Source organism: Dipodomys spectabilis, unplaced genomic scaffold (assembly GCF_019054845.1).
Source record: "Dipodomys spectabilis isolate Male_0828 unplaced genomic scaffold, ASM1905484v1 ptg000173l, whole genome shotgun sequence".
Taxonomy (NCBI): Eukaryota; Metazoa; Chordata; class Mammalia; order Rodentia; family Heteromyidae; genus Dipodomys; species Dipodomys spectabilis.
In genome coordinates this window covers 1,448,085-1,466,193 of record NW_024870850.1, presented here as the reverse complement: position 1 = coordinate 1,466,193, position 18,109 = coordinate 1,448,085, and the positions used below count along the sequence as shown (strand labels likewise).

Here is an 18,109-nt window from a genome sequence, read left to right as displayed (position 1 = left end):
GAATAATAGGAAGAGCCTTGATTTATGAGCCTATCCAATTTTATGATACCAAAAAATAAGCACTCAAAGACAGTGGGATATGTATATTCCTATTGTTTGGGGGAAGAGATAGACAAATTAGACAAACAAATGTATTACTTATTATTTCAAGTCTTACCAATAATTTCCTTGTGGTGTGAAGATATGATGAGCAGAGTACTGATGGTTCACACCTGAAAACCTACCTACTCAGGAAACTTACCTCCAATTAACCAGCAAGAAAACAGGAAGTAAATGTGTGGCTCAATGGAAGAGTACAAGCCTTGAGGTAAAAAAAGTCAAGCAAGTGTCTGACACCTTGAGTTTGTACCCATGTACTAGCATTCACATGCACACAAACACAAACACACACACACACACACACACACACACACACACACACACACACACACACAAGATATTATGTTGAGTTTAACAGGTCTGGCTTGGGACCACAAATAGAAATGTTTTCTCTCACATGCGAAAGTCAGATCTACAATGTTAGCATGTAGTATGAACCAAAATGGGACACATACATAGCCATTTGCATGCATACATGATCAAACTGACTAAAGTATGATATACATAGGGGTAAAACACCATGGTGGAATCCAAAAAGATGAAGCATATCATGTGAGGAGGGTAAATGTTAAGGGGGAAAGGTAGGGAATAGGAAATGGATGGGAGGGAAAAATAACACAATATTCAAAGTACATATCTGAAAATGGAATGAGGACAAATGAGTTGATAGAAATGGGAAGGTGGCTCAGTAGTACAGTGCTTGCCTTGCATGCATGAGGCCCTGGGTTCAATTCCTCAGCACCATATAAGCAGAAATGGCCCGAAGTGGGGTTGACACTCAAGTGGTAGAGTGCTGGCCTTCAGCTGAAGAGCTGAGGGACAGAGCCCAGGGCCAGAGTTTGGGCCCCATGACTGACCAAAAAAAATGGTGACAAAGATTAAGAGGCATCTTATAAGTAATCAGATAGGTTGCACAACTATTAAATAAAAATTCAGGGGCTGGGGAAGGTGGCTCAGTGATAGTGTGCTTTCCTGGCATGCATGAGGCCCTGGGTTAGATTCCTCAGCACCACATAACAAAACAAAGCTGGAAGTGGTGCTTGGCTCTATTGGTAGAGTGCGAGCTTGCCCAGAATAGCAGAGGGACAGTGCCCAGGCCCAGAGTTCAGCCCCACAACTGACAAAAATATATAAATAAATAAAAATTCAAATATTTTTTCCAAATATTAAACCAAAACCCTAGCTTTCACCTACATCAACTGCTTCTTAACAGACTTCAAGACTAAGATTATGATGGATGGCAATTTCCTCACTCATGGAGCATCCAAATTTTTTTCCCTTTAGTTTACTTTTGGGCCTTTTGATCATGCCCTGAGTGACCATCACAAGTTTCCTGCTCTCTATCAGATGGCCCCAAAGGACACATCAATAGCCACTGCAATGGTCTCCTTACTGCTTCATTTCAGCTGGAACTGGGTGGGACTGTTCACCTCACAAGATGAGAATGGCTTGTGGATTCTTCCTGAATTGAAAGAAGAAATGGCCAAGAACAGCGTTTGTGTAGCCTATGAGCTACTGATATCAAGCAAAGGCATTGCACATATAATCAGAATCATGGCAGTTTATAATGAGATAAATAAATCTTCAGCAAATGTCCTCATCATATATGGTGACAATGAATCACTACTAGATTTAATGCTATTTATTGAGCACATTTTAATGAAAGGCAAAGTTTGTATCATGAACTCACAATGGAATTTAAAAACAAGGAGATATTTCATGCTAGGCTCATTGCATGTACCTCTTATTTTTACACACCATCATGCAGATGTTTCTGGATTCACAGATTTTGTCAAGGCAGTTCATCCTTCCAAATACCCAGAAGACTTTTTTCTTGCAAAGCTATGGTTTCTCTCTTTTAATTGCTCAGACATTGAGTCTGATTGTATAGCATGGGACGAATGTCCTCATGATGCCTCCTTGGATTGGTTGCCTAGGCATATTTTTGACATTTCCATGTCTGGGGACAGTTACAATATATACAATACTGTGTATACTGTGGCCCAGGCTCTCCATGAGATGCTTCTTCGTCAAACAGAAGTTCAAACAATGGGAAATAGAAAATGGACAGCACCTTCCCCTGCACTGGTAATTTCTTGTATATTGGATGGCACACATCATGAGCAAAGGCACTTCCTGGAGAATATAGTGTATGAAATTAAATATTGGGTTGTTTGGCCAAATCCCAGGAAATTACTTTTTTGTTTTTTTTTAATCTGTCATGAGGCTTGACCTCTGGGCCTGAGCCCTGTCTGTCAGCTCTTCAGCTCAAGGCTAGCACTCTACCACTAGAGCTAAAGCACAACTTCCAGATTTCTGGTGGTTTATTGGAAATAAGAGTCACACAGACTTTCCCACCTGGGCTGGCTTTAAACTGCAATCCTCAGATCTCAGCCTCCTGAGTAGCTAGGAATACAGGCACGAGCAACCAGCACCAGGCCAAGAAATTTTTTTCCTTTTGTTTTTTTGGTACTGTTTTTATTCTAAAAATACCTTACGGAGGGGTTATAGTTACATGAGCAAGGTAATGAGTGCATTAACTATCAAGCATCGTTGCCTCCACCTGGTTTTTCCCCTACCATCCCATCCCTTCAACTTGGACAACAATACTCCCCCATTGTAAAATTTGTTTTCAACATAGTGTCTTGTACATCATATGGTTACAATGTTCCAACCTGTTTCCCTATTTAAGCATATGGTTTACACTCCCACCAAAAAGGTAGTAGGGTTTCCTTTTGGGCAGAGCCTCTCCTGCATCTGTTGACTATAGCCATTCTAAGTAGGGTGAGGTGGTATCTAAATGTTGTCTTGATTTGCATTTCTTTTATGGCTAGAGAGGTTGAGCATTTCTTCATGTGTCTATTGGCCATTCTTATTTCCTCTTTAGGGAAGTTTCTCTGTAAGTCTTAAGGGCACTTTTTAATGGGCAGTTGTTTTTTGAGGATTTGTTGTTCGGGGATTTAATGTTTTGTTTCCAGGTATATTTTAGATATGAGACCTTTGTCCACTGTATGGCTAGTGAAGATCTTCTCCCAATCAGTGGGCTTTCTATTCATCTAGTTAGCTATTTCCTTTGCCAGGCAAAAGCTATGCAGTATCATGTAATCCCATTTGTCCAACCTTTCTTTGATTTGTTGTGTTTCTGGGTCTCTATTAAGAAAATTAGGGCCAGTGCCAAGGAGCCCTCGAGTTTCTCCGATTCCTTCCTGTAATGTTTTCAGAGGGTCTGCTTTGACTCCGAGGCCTGTGATCCATTTGGAGTTGATTCTGGTGCAGAGTGATATAGAAGGATCTAGCTTTAGTCTTCTACAGGTGATTAACCAATTTTTCCAGCAACATTTATTGAAGAGGTTGTCATTCTTACATTCCATTTTTTAGCTTCTTTATTGAAGATTATGTGGTTATAGGTCTGTGGGTTCATTTCTGGGTTTTCAATTCTGTTCCATTGGTCCTGAGGTCTGTTCTTGTGCCAGTAGTAAGCTGTTTTGATTACTATGGCTTTGTAGTAGAGTTTGAAATTTCGTATTGATATTCCTCTATCACTGTACTTTCTGTTAAGGATTGTTTTCTATTTGGGGTCTTTTCTTGTTCCGTATGAATTTTTGAATTGCCTCTTCTATTTCCTTGAAGAATGAGGTTGGCATATTGATAGGTTTCGCATTGAATTTGAAGATAGCCTTGGGATGTATTGCCATTTTCATGATGTTGATGCTTCTAATCCAGGAGCATGGGAAGTTTTTCCACTTCCTAAGTTCTGCTTTGATTTCCTTTTTCAGGTTTTCAAAGTTTTCATCATAGAGGTCCTTCACTTCTCTACTTAACTCATAGATATTTTATTTTTTGTGGGGCTATTACAAAAGGAGTTGCTTTCCTGATTTCAGTCGCACTCTTCTCATTATTGGCATACAGAAAAGCTATTGATTTTAGGGCTAATTTTATATCCTGCTACTTTGCTAAAGTTTTGAGTCAGCTTGAGTAATTTGGGGGTGGAGTTTGTTGGATTCTTCAAATACAAGATTATGTCATCTGCAAAGAGGGAGAGTTTTACTTCATCTTTCCTTATTTGGATCCCTTTTATGTTTGCTTCTTGTCTTATTGCTGTAGCTAGGCATTCTACTATGAAATTGAAGAGAAGTGGAGAGAGTGGACATCCTTGTCTTGTTCCTGAGTTTAGGGGAAATGGCTTTCGTTTTTCACCGTTGTGTGTGTATAATACTGTCTGTAGGTTTGTCATATACAGCCTTTATTGTATTAAGGAATGTTTCCTGGATTCCTAGGTTTTCCACAGCCTTCATCTTAAAGGGGTGTTGAAAATTGTCAAATGCCTTATCTGCATCTACTGAGATAATCATTTGGTACTTACCCTTGCTCTTGTTCATGTGATGAATTATATTAATTGATTTGCATATATTGAACCAGCTTTGCATCCCTGAAATGAATCCTGTTTTATCGTGGTGTATGATTTTTTTGATGAGTTGTTCAAGTGGATTGGCCAAAATTTTGTTGAGAAGTTTTGCATCAATGTTCATCAAAGAAATGGGTCTATAGTTCTCTTTCTTTGACGAGTCCCTGCCTGGTTTTGGGATGAGAGTTATGATGGCTTCATAAAGAGTGTGGTAGTGAATTTTTTATTTGAATTTCATTGAAGAGATGGAAGAGTATTGGTGTGAGCTCTGCTTTGAAGGCCTTGTAGAATGCTGCTGTAAATCTATCCAGTCTTGTACTTTTCTTAGATGGGCAGTCTCTTATTGATGTTTCTATTTCAGTGCTTGATATGGGCCTGTTAAGATGGTTTAACTCATCTTGGTTTAGTTTTGGCATATGGATATTTGCTGGGAACTCGACCGTTTCTTCCACATTCTCAAAATTATTGGCATAAAGATTGGAAAAGTATTCCCTTATAATGTTCTGAATCCTGGTTGTTTCTGTGGTGATATTTCCATTCTCATCTCTGAGCTTGTTTAGTTGGGTGTGTTCTCTTCTTTTCCTGATAAGATTTGCTAAGGGAATGTCAATTTTGTTAATTTTTTCAAAGAACCAACTCTTTGTTTTATTGATTCTATCTATGGTTATTTTAGATTCTAATTCGTTTAATTCTGATTTAACTTCAATTATTTGTTTCCATCTACTGGATTGAGGTTTTAGCTTGCTGCTCTTTTTCAATGAACTACAGATGTCTCATTATTCCCTTTGTGCATTCCCTTTGGGGCTTCCCTGGATTCCTTCAGCTGTCTATTTATGGATTCCATGAATGCCTCCATTGATCTTTGTCTATTCTAACCATGCTAATGCAATACCTGTAATACTCTATGACTATTCTCAGCAGTTCCTGTATTAATCTTTGAGTAGTCTCCTCATGCTTATGACATTGCTGTACTAATTTTTGGTTAGTCTCATCATGCTTGCAAAGTTCCTGTATTAATCTTTGGTTAGCCTCATCTCATCTTGTTCCCTATCAATCTCACACTGAATCCTTTGCTGGTTTTCAATCTTTTCATTTACCATTTTTACCAGTAGTGTTTGTAGAGCTTTTTGGGAACTCTACTCTGGATTATTCATCAACTGTTTTGTCACCTGTAGCTAAACAACTTAGTACTGTCTCACTTCTGCCTGTTTGCATAGTATTGGTTTCTCTAATTATTTTTAAAAAGGCCTTCTGATCCTTTTCTGGCACATTAGGATTTAGAAAGATTATTTTCATTCCTACATGGAATTTCTCTTCCAATACTTCATTAGGTGGCTGTGCTACTCTTGGATTCAGAAACAGGGTCTGAAGGCAATCAGGAGCTTTTCTTACTTCCAGTTGTTAACTATGGGATGTACTTCACCATAAGATGATGTATCTCTTTTAGCTGCACCCTTTTCTGAAAAATATCCAATTTTACAATCCTGCTGGAGACCAAGTAATTTTGGGTGAGAAAAGGAAATTGGAGCCAGAGTATGACATTCTGAACATTTGGGATTTTCCAGAAGGTCTTCAATTTGATGTGAAAGTAGGAAAGTTTTCTCCATATGCTCTCCATGGTAATCAACTGTCTTTATCTGAAGATATGATAGAGTGGGCCATAGGAACTGCAGAGGTGGGTTGCATCTAATACAGATTTTTTAAATGTTACTTTATTGTAAAGATGCTAAATAGAGGTATTACAGTTACATGAAGAAGGCAATGAGTACATTTCTTATCGAGCATTGTTACCCCTTCCCTTGTTGTTCTCCCACTCTCCCTGCTCTCTCCCACATCCTTCAAATCATAATTTTAAGCATATATATATATATATATATATATGTAAAAGTCATCATTTAAATTTATACTTGCCTGCCTGCCAGAAACCTTCACCTGTAACCTATCTATTCAGATAGCTAAGATCTGAATAATCACCATTTAAAATTAATCCAAATATGAAGGTCTTTGAGACACTTATCACCAATCAACCACCAAAAATCTGGAAGTGGAGCTGTGACTCAAGTAGTGGCATGGTAAACTTGAGCAAAAAATGCTCAAATCCACCACTTAGACCTTGAGTTCAAGCCCCAGGTCTGACTACCATCAAAAAAAATTAAATGTGTTCCTAAATGTTGATTTTGAATATAGTCATAAAAATAAGTAATATCTCTCAGTAAGTTTCTAACACTATGATAAAGTACCTGATGAATCACTGTACTTGCTTGAAAGGTTTATTTTGCTCCATTCAGTGGAGATTTTTCATTCAATGATTGGTTGGCCCGCTACTTAGGCATCTTCAGTAAGAGGAATCATTGAAGGCACCTGTGAGAAAAGTCTCACCTCATGGTTGTTGGAAAACAAAGAGAAAGATATGATGGGTCTGGGGTTCACAAAATCCTATAAAAAGGAGGTTTTCCTCCAGGTTCTTCTCCATAATGACGTGAACTCAAGCCAGTTCATTAGGTCTCTGCACTGGACTTACTTTCTCACCATTAATTTTCCATACTTTTCACGAATTCAACTGGCTAAATATCAAGTTTATTAAGAATATTAAGAATAATGGCATATAGAATCTATAACAGAATTCAATTAAGAGACTACATTTACCCACATAGAAACATCATCCTTAATAATCTGATTTTTTTAACAATGGACTATTGGGAGAGTTGGCATGAGTCTAAACAATTACTGACACACCTCTGACTTTTGTCAGACTCCTCACTCTGTCTGCAGTGAGAGTTGTGGTCCTGGATTCAGGAAATCTCCTCAGGAGGGAAAGCCTGCCTGTTGCTTTGATTATAACCCTTGCCAACAGAATGAGATTGCTAATGGGACAGGTAAGTCCATGTCTTAGGAAGGAATTCTTCAATTCACTTTAGTTTTCCTCAGTCGAACCATGTCAATGCAAATATTGTGGATTAGGATGACAGAGCCCATTTCTCCTCTCTCTGTTATAGTGTTATTGCTAATGAAATATGATAGATCATGATTTTGAATTACATATTTAGTAATATTTTCTGGTATATTGCAGGCAAAGTTATCTCCAGAAATGCCTCTTAACAAGAATCATTAGCACAAGGGTAAACTCTGAAATGAAATTGAACATGTCTTATTAAGGACAGTGATCATCTTAAAAGTTGCATTTTTGTCCACACAGAAAAGATGAATCTTGAATTTTATTATTTTTCAGTACCCATAACTGTTCTTGGCACAGAACAAGTGTTCAGAAAGGTGGATTCAGTAGAAGAAGTGAGCATGACTATAGAGTGTCCAAGAGTGTTCTCTCTGTTTCTACTCTTTCACAGATAAGTAAGCAAGAAAAACATAATTAGGTGAATTCAAGTATGGGCCACAGCAATAAAATGGTTTTACAGAGACATGAACAAGACTGTAACATGTACAATTACAATTTTCAATAAGATTGCAGAATAGGGCACATTTCTCTTAATAAGAGTGAGGAAAAGTGTAGAAAATTGTTGATAGGAGATTCCAGTATCCCCAAATTTCAAATTATTAATATTTGTAACCATCACTGAGTGAAAAAAGTTGAATATAAAAGCCTGAATAAAGAAGTAGATTATAAGGAGAACAGGTTATTATTTAGAAAAGAAACAGAAAATGCATTTATTGTAACTGGTGACATGTTAGGATAACATCTAAGTGAACAATTTCCTAAAATCTTTGAAGTAAAAGAAGTTCACAAAAGAAATTAATGGTAGTTTACACTTCCCACCAGATATGGAGCAGTGTGTGAAGTGTACAGATCATCAGTATGCCAACACACAGAGAAACAAGTGCATCCGGAGAGATGAAACTTTCCTGGCTTTAGGAGATCCCTTGGGCATGGCTCTGGCCTGCATGGGTATTTGTTTCTCTTTGCTAACTGCTGCTATTCTTGGAATGTTTCTCAAACACCAAGACACTGCCATTGTCAAAGCTAATAACCGGACTCTCAGCTACATCTTGCTCATCTCTCTCATCTTTTGTTTCCTCTGTTCCTTGCTCTTCATTGGCCGTCCCAACACAGTCACCTGCATCCTGCAGCAGATCACATTTGGGGTTGTCTTCACTGTGGCTGTTTCCACAGTGTTGGCCAAAACAGTAACTGTGGTTCTGGCCTTCAAGGTTATTTCTCCAGGGAGAAGGATAAGGTGGCTGCTGGTATCAGGAGCTCCTAACCTTATCATCCCCTTATGCACCCTCATCCAGATGACTTTCTGTGGATTCTGGCTGGGAACCTCTCCTCCCTTTGTGGACACAGATGCACACTCTGAACATGGCCACATCATCATCCTGTGCAACAAGGGCTCTCTCACCGCCTTCTACTGTGTCCTGGGATACCTGGGCTCCCTGGCCATGGCCAGCTTCACTGTGGCTTTTCTGGCCAGGAACCTGCCTGACACCTTCAATGAAGCCAAGTTCCTGACCTTCAGCATGTTGGTGTTCTGCAGTGTGTGGCTCACCTTCCTGCCTGTCTACCACAGTGCCAAGGGGAAGATCATGGTGGCTGTGGAGGTCTTCTCTATCTTGGCTTCCAGTGCAGGGCTCCTAGGCTGCATTTTTGTCCCAAAATGTTACAACATCTTGTTAATGCCAAATAAAAATTCTCTGCATGTATTCAGGTATAAAAGACATAACAGGAGAAATAAGCATTAAGATTATACTTATATGTTTAATTAGTAACAATTTCTGTACTAAATTTACAGTAATTTTCTCTTGTAATACTATTATGAAATTTTTACGTCAATTAGTAAGGATCTATTTTGCATTTTTCTAGTAGTAATAGTCACAAGTGATGGTGATCATCATTTAAACTGGAATTTTTTTCTATATTTGGGTTCCTCCTATTTAATCTACATTTGATTCTATCACACACTCTTCATGTCTATTCAATGTTGTCTCTCTAACTCACTTTTCTAAATTTTTATTATATTAACTTCCTGTGTGCATACCACCATGTTGCAGAGTCATCTAATACATTTCATTAATATTTTACTCTTGACAAATGTTGATCTTTTAATATCGTCATTAGAGACTGTTTTGTTCACTACTTGTATATTTCTACTCACGCATTCACCTTATGCAAGTTTACTGAGTCTCTCTCTGTGTCACCTTTCTCAATGTGTCTGTCTGTGTCTCTCTCTTTGCCATTCTCCATTTCCTTCTCTCTCTTCAATCCTCCCTCTCATGCTGCTTTCATCCTATGGCTTTAGGAATGAGCTGTTTAAGTTACAGAAATATTCTTCACTTTAAGATTACAATGTAGGAGTTCCGGGAAGATGGCGGAGGAGAAGCTGGAATCTGAACAAGCTCTTGCATAGAAAACAGTTTCAGAGTTCCAGTGAACAGTCCCAAGCCAGAGAATCACACCAAGTGTGCCATCACAGGACAGAGAGTTAGTCAAGAGAGGGGAAGCCAAGCAGACACATCTGAGCGCCTGCCAGCAGCTGCTGTTGCAGCGGCAGGGTCGCGGCAGCGACCACCGCCGCGGGGGCACACCTGAGACACATTCCGGGCCGAAGGAGCCAGACGCAGCGGACGAGCGGTTTCTACTCAACACCAGCAAGAACCGACAAGGAGCGGACAACTTCATCCTGCACTTTGCAGACCAGAGACGACCCAGGATCCAAGACTCGGCGTGAGTAGAAGCTCGACTTCCTCACTCCTTCTCAGGGAGCAGAGGAGGGAAGGCCACCCCTTCCCCCCCCAGCACCGGTGATCTCCATCTTGGATACCGACAAAGCTCGGAGGAGTGGCTAGCTCCAGCTCAGGCCTTGGAATAAAACTAGTCATTTAGCAGGTCACAAGAACTTAACGGCGAAGTGACCTCACAGACTCAGTTCCATCCAGGGAAAAGTCACCCAGCCCAGGCGCCAGCCATTGGAGTGGCTCTCCTCACCGGGTAACCAGAGCCAGAGGCTGCCCCTCCCTCTAGCAGCCACCACAATCAATTGAAAAACAGAAACCCTGAGAATGGCTCCAGGCTGGGTGCTGTGAGTTTTTTTCACAAAATAGCCCCAGGGAAAAGCTACTGTTGGTTGAAAGGCCTCAACTCTACCCAGAACCTAGCCTCATCACTGCATTCCCCTCTTTTGTGATTCTCAAAGCAGATCACCCTCCCAGTAAACTAACCTGGGAGGGGGATCTCAAAATCTTGGGTAAAGCAGAGCATTTTTCTGCCTGTTCCAACAAACTGACTTAAGAAACCAATCAAGCCACAGGAACTCAAGCTGACCAGAGACTCCAACCAGACTCTGGTTACAGACAAAAGGGAGATACAGGACTCTTCCCACCCCTCCCAAAAAAAAAAAAATCAAAGAACTTTTTTTTTTCTTCTTCTTTTCTTTTTTTCTTTTTTTTGTTTTGTTTTTTTTTTGTTTTTTGTTACCTTATATATATAAATTTTTTTTTTTGCTTTTCTAAAACTTTTATTAATCTTTAATTTTTGCCTCTTCTGAAAAAATAATTGTTTTCCATTAACTTTTTTTTTTTTCTCCTCTTATAATTTTTATTTTAGGAATACGTGAATGTGTGTTTTCCTTTCTTTTCTTGTCTTCTTTCTCTTTTTCTTTCATTCTTAATTATCTTTTTGTTTTTTGTCTAGCTCTACTGAACTTCTGATCTTTTCTTCTCACTTTCCTATCCTTTCCATCTTTTCCTCTTTGTTCTTCTTTATGTGACTTAACTCTTGTCCTGCACATCCTCAGATAAACCCGTAGTTAACCAGTAGACCCTATCCCCCATTGTGTACACACTTAATCCACAAACTTATTACTCAATTCAAAACCTCTGAGACTTAAACTCATTAATAGCAGTACTACCTCTTTATACCTATATAATATTTTAAGCATTTTTTTAAAGTTTTTCACATCTCCTCTATGGCCCTCCCTTTCTCTCAACATATTCATATTCCTCTATAAATAGATGGTCTTTTAATCTCTAAAATAACATTAATTTTTACGTTTCTATTTTTTTTTCTGGTCTCTTTTCATTCCCCTTTCCCTTTCTTCTTTCTCTCTCTCTCTCTACTTGCATCCTACCCAACCTATTTCCTGCATTGTGATTAGGACATAGTTAACTCTCCCTGTGCCTCCCCACACCAATCTATTCCTATTTTTTACCCACATCTATCCCTAACCCTAATAATTTCTGGTTTTCCAAATTCTTCTCTGCGGTTCGAAGCCCTTTAACATATAGTTGTTTGATGTCGAATAGATGTATCTGTTGAACTAGATTGTATCTGTAGACTATTGACACTGCTGTCAAACATGATAAATGAAAAGTTTGACAACGTACAAAGGACTCTGTATGAGCATGACAGGGAGAGAGAGGAGGCATCCCAGAAGTTTATACAGGAATATCATAAGCATGAGGAAGCTACTCAAAAACTGATACAGGATTTGCGTGAACAACTTCAGAATACTCAAAGAGAAAGGGAGGAATGGCGTGAGCAGGCTGAGAACACTCAAAGAGATCTGCAGGAATCCCACGAACGGGAGGAAGCTAATCAAAGAGTAATACAGGAATTGAGAGACCAGGTAGAGAACACACAAAGATCACTAAAGGCATTCATGGAATCCATTAACAAAGAGCTGAAGGAAGTCAGGGAGACCACAAAGGGAATGCTGAATGGAACCCAACAGAAGGAATGGGAGCCCAAAGAAACCAGAACCAATCATCTAAGTGATTTGAGGACAAACACTGAACACCAAATTAAGGAAGTAAAGAAATTCATACAAGACCTAAAACAGAGCTTCAACAAAGAACTTGAAGTCATCAAAGCTGACCAACTAGAAGGAAAAGAGATAAAAAACAAAGTAGAGTGTCTTGACAACAGGTTAGACCATGCAGAAGATCGAATCTCAGGGATTGAAGACAGCCTAGATATTATAGAGAAAGAACATACAACCATCCAAGACAAGTCCAAGAAATATGACAGATCTATCCAACACCTGGAAGACACCATCAGAAGGCCTAATCTAAGGATAATGGGTGTAGAGGAGCACCTAGAAACAGAAGTTAATGGTGTAGGAAATTTGTTTAACAGGATCCTAGCAGAGAACTTCCCAAACATGCAAAAAGATAGGCCTGTCCAGATACAAGAAGCCTTTAGAACCCCAAATAGACCAGACCAGAATAGGACATCCCACCGCCACATTATAATCCACACAGGATCAACTCAGAACAAGGAAAAGATCCTTAAAGCTGTCAGAGAGAAAAGGGTAATCACTTATAAAGGGAAACCAATTAGAATCACCTCAGATTTCTCAGCAGAGACAATCAAAGCAAGAAGAGCCTGGAATGATGTATGCCATGCCCTAAAAACAAACAACTATCAACCAAGAATACTGTACCCAGCTAAACTCTCCTTCATAACTGAAGGCCAAATAAAAACCTTCCATAGCAAAGAAAAATGGAAACAATACATCTCCACCAAACCAGCCCTACAAAAGATTCTTAAAGATGTCCTACACATAGAAAACCAACAAGACCGCAATAAAGGCCAAGAAACTGCACCCAAACTGAGAATCCAAGAACCATAGGAAGAACCCAGTTTTCGCAACCCCAAGAAGGTAGATAACATGGCAGGAACTCCCAAATACCTCTCAGTCCTATCTCTTAATGTTAACGGACTGAACTCTCCAATTAAGCAACATAGACTGCCTAGTTGGATTAAAAAACAAGACCCTTCTATCTGCTGCCTGCAGGAGTCACATCTTGCCCGTAAAAACAAACACATTTTCAATGTTAAAGGCTAGAACAAAATCTACCAAGCCAACGGACCGCATAAACAGGCGGGAGTTGCAATCCTAATATCAGATAAATTAGACTTCAAATTAAAATTCGTGAAAAGAGATAAAGAAGGTCGCTACATACTAATTAAAGGATCTCTCCTTCAGGAGGATATAACAATTCTAAATATCTATTCGCCAAACAATGGAGCACCCAAATTTATGAAAGAAACACTACTTTCCCTCAAATCCCATATAGATCCAAAGACATTAATTGTTGGGGATTTTAACACACCACTCTCCCCACTAGATAGATCAGCTCGGCAAAAACTCAACAGAGAAACCGCAGATCTAAACAGCTGCATAGATCAACTAGACTTAACAGACATTTACCGAACATTTCACCCAGCAGCATCAGAATACACGTTTTTCTCAGCAGCACATGGAACGTTTTCTATAATAGACCACATTATAGGCCACAAAGCAAACTTGAGTAAATTCAGAAACTTTGAAGTTATACCTTGCATTCTCTCTGACCACAAGGGAATCAAATTAGAACTCAACACCAAAAGCCACCAAAGAAAGTCCGGTATCACATGGAGGCTGAACAACACACTGCTGAATCATGAGTGGGTCATGGAAGAGATTAGAAAGGAAATTCAAATGTTCATGCTATTCAACAAAAATGAACACACAAAATACCAGCTCCTCTGGGACACAGCAAAGGCAGTACTCAGAGGCAAGTTTATAGCTCTGAGCTCTTACAGCAACAAATTGGAGAGATCTGAAACTAACAATTTAATGACACATCTAAACCTCCTTGAAAAAGAGCAGCAAGATAAACCCCAATCCAGTAGACGGAAAGAAATAATCAGAATTAAATGAATTAGAATCCAAAAAAACTATAGAAAGAATCAACAAAACAAAGAGTTGGTTCTTCGAAAAAATTAACAAAATTGACAGACCCTTAGCAAATCTTATCAGAAAAAGAAGAGAACACACCCAAATTAATAAACTCAGAGATGAGAATGGAAACATCACCACGGAAACAACCAAGATTCAGAACATTATAAGGGAATACTTCTCAAAACTTTATGCTAATAAGTTTGAGAACTTGACAGAAATGGACCTCTTCCTAGCAAATATTGACATGCCAAAACTAAACCAAGATGAGTTAAACTATCTTAACAGGCCCATATCAAGCATTGAAATAGAAACAGCAATAAGAGACCTCCCAGCTAAGAAAAGTCCAGGACCTGATGGTTTTACAGCGGAATTTTACAAGGCCTTCAAAGCAGAGCTCACACCAATTCTCCTCCAACTCTTCAATGAAATTGAAAGAGAAAGCTCACTACCGAACACATTTTATGAAGCCATCATAACCCTCATCCCAAAACTAAGCAGGGACTCATCAAAGAAAGAGAACTATAGACCCATTTCTTTGATGAACATTGATGCAAAACTTCTCAACAAAATTTTGGCCAACCGACTTCAACAATTCATCCAAAAATCATACACCACGATCAAACAGGATTCATTTCAGGGATGCAAAGCTGGTTCAATATACGCAAATCAATTAATATTATTCATCACATCAACAGGAGCAAGAATAAGAACCACATGGTTATCTCAATAGACGCAGAAAAAGCATTCGACAAGATCAAACACCCCTTCCTGATGAAGGTTTTGGAAAAATTAGGAATCCATGGAACATTCCTCAATACAATAAAGGCTGTATATGACAAACCTACAGCCAGCATTATACTCAACGGTGAAAAACTAAAGCCATTTCCTCTTAACTCAGGAACAAGACAAGGATGCCCACTCTCTCCACTTCTCTTCAATCTAGTATTAGAATGCCTAGCTACAGCAATAAGACAAGATGCAGACATAAAGGGGATCCAAATAGGGAAAGAAGAAATAAAACTCTCCCTCTTTGCAGATGACATGATCTTGTATTTAAAGAATCCCATAGACTCCACTCCCAAATTACTCAAGCTGATTCAAAACTTTGGCAAAGTATCAGGTTATAAAATTAACCCCCAATAATCAATGGCTTTTCTGTATGCCAACAATGAGAAAAGTGTGGCTGAAATTAGGAAAGCAACTCCATTTGTAATAGCCCCAAAAAATAAAATACCTAGGAATTAACTTAACTAAAGAAGTGAAGGACCTCTATGATGAAAACTTTAAAATCTTGAAAAAGGAAATCAACACCGAACTTAGAAAATGGCAAAACCTCCCATGATCCTGGATTGGAAAGATTAACATCGTGCAAATGGCAATACTTCCCAAGGCTATCTACAAATTCAACGCAATACCTATCCAAATTCCAACCTCATTCTTCAAGGAAATAGAAGAGGCAATCCAAAAATTCATATGGAACAATAAAAGACCCCGAATAGCAAAAACGCTCCTCAACGGAAAGAACACTGCTGGAGGAATATCAATACCAAATTTCAAACTCTACTATAAAGCCATTGTAATCAAAACAGCTTGGTATTGGCATAAGAACAGACCTCAGGACCAATGGAATAGAATTGAAAACCCAGAAATGAACCTACAGACCTATAGCCATCTAATCTTCGATAAGGGAGCTAAAACAATAGAATGGAAGAAGACAGCCTCTTCAGTAAATGGTGCTGGCTAAACTGGTTAACTACATGTAGAAAACTAAACCTAGATCCTTATATATCACCCTGCACCAGAATCAACTCCAAATGGATCAAAGACCTTGAACTCAAAGCAGACACTCTGAAAACATTACAGGATGGAATAGGAGAAACCCTGGGTCTCCTTGGCTCAGGCCGAAATTTTCTGAATAGAGACCCGGAAACACAACAAATCAAAGAAAGGTTGGACAAATGGGATTGTATAAGGTTGCAGAGCTTCTGCAGGGCAAATGACATAGCTAGCAAGATCAATAGAAAGCCCACGGACTGGGAGAAGATCTTTACTAGCCATACAACGGACAAGGGTCTCATATCTAAAATATACTTGGAACTCAAAAAATTAAACCACCCAACAACAAATCCTCAAAGAAACAACTGCCCAATAAGTAAGTGGGCGAAAGACTTAAAGAGAAGCTTCTCTGAAGAAGAAAGGATGGCCAATAGACACATGAAGAAATGTTCAACATCCCTAGCCATAAAAGAAATGCAAATCAAAACAACATTGAGATATCACCTCACTCCAGTTAGAACAGCAAAAATCAAGAACTTTAACAACAACAGATGCTGGAGGGGATGTGGACAGAAAGGAACCTTACTTCATTGTTGGTGGGAATGTAAACTTGTTCAACCACTTTGGAAAGCAGTATGGAAGTTCCTCAAAAGACTCCACATAGAGCTCCCCAATGACCCAGCAATCCCACTTTTGGGCATTTACCCAAATGATCACAAACAAGGCCACACTAAAGCTACCAGCACAACTATGTTTATTGCAGCATTATTTACCATAGCTAAGATATGGAACCAACCCAGATGCCCCTCAGTAGATGAATGGATCAAGAAGATGTGGTATATATACACAATGGAATTCTATGCCTCCATCAGAAAGAATGACATTGCCCCATTTGTTAGGAAATGGAAAGGCTTGGAAAAAATTATATTAAGTGAAGTAAGCCAGGCCCAAAGAAACATAGGTCCCATGGTTTCCCTTATTTGCAATATCTAGTATAGGTATGAGTCAAGCGGAAAAAGTCAGAGATTGTGATGTTAGGAAAACAAACCCTCAAATATGTATTTTAATGTTTTTGTTTCTTTCATGCATGTGTTTCTAACGCATTTATAAGATTATTTCTTTGTTGCTTTGTATGTCCCTCCCCCACATTGTAACCCCGCTTTCAGTATATTTGATGTCAGTATAACATGTGGAGGAGACGGGGACAAACAAGCCGTTTAAGGATTCAGGTGGACCTGTTGCAACAATGAGAAGTACAAAATGTCATGTCAAAACCAGCTTTAGAATGTCGGGGGGGGAGGGGGGGTATGATTGGGTGTGGGGGAGGGGGGAGGCTGGGAAGGGAGGTGAAGGGTAAACAAAGGAGGAGGCTGCAATGCTTGGTAAGAAATGTATGCATTATCCTGCCCATGTAATTGTAACCCCTCTGTACAGTATGTTCTCAAATAAAATAAAATTAAATTAAAAAAAAAAAAAGATTACAATGTAGAGGATCATCTGACTTTTCTCTAAGATTAAATTCTGTAATGCATCATAGTTTTCTCTTGCATACCTAAATATACTTCTTAATTTATTGTTGATTAATCATTTTTTACTAATTTGATACACAGGATTGTGAATGATAAATATATATATGATTACTTTTTGTAATGTAGCATTTATTAGAATCTGTTGAATATGAACATTTTTTAATTTTTGTTGTTGTTGTTGGCTGTGGGGCTTGAACTCAGCCTGGGTACACAAACTGAGATCTTCAGCTCAAGACAAGCATTCTACCATATGAGCCACAATGCCACTTCTGGTTTTCTGTGGAAATAAGTTGGAAATAAGAGTAGTCCTACAGACTTTCCTGTCCAGGCTAGCTTTGAACTGTGATCATCTGATCACAGTCTCCTGAGTAGCTAGGATTACAGGCATGAGTCACCAGCATCTGGCTATAACATGAACATTTTTATCTGTCACATTTCAAAACTCTCAATTTGATAAGGAAAACATGACTTACTATTTCAAATAGGTTGATTTAGTGGGTTCTATACTATTTTTACAGAATCATATATTTAAGATATATTGACACAATTGTACTCACTTCTCATCTCTTCTAGTGTCTGTTACATGTTTCATCTTACATTAAATTCATTTTGCATGCTTGAAC

At 38.8% G+C, this 18,109-nt stretch overlaps 1 protein-coding gene across 1 annotated transcript in view; it reads left to right on the top strand.

The window, feature by feature from the left end:
• LOC122119863 (vomeronasal type-2 receptor 116-like) overlaps positions 1 to 18,109 on the top strand; it is a 64,678-nt gene that overhangs the window by 5,254 nt on the left and 41,315 nt on the right. The window contains exons 3-6 of the mRNA XM_042693931.1: positions 1,384 to 2,187; positions 5,952 to 6,179; positions 7,257 to 7,380; positions 8,280 to 9,165. Coding sequence (XP_042549865.1) covers positions 1,384 to 2,187; positions 5,952 to 6,179; positions 7,257 to 7,380; positions 8,280 to 9,165 — 2,042 coding nt within the window. The remainder of the gene's footprint in view (positions 1 to 1,383; positions 2,188 to 5,951; positions 6,180 to 7,256; positions 7,381 to 8,279; positions 9,166 to 18,109) is intronic.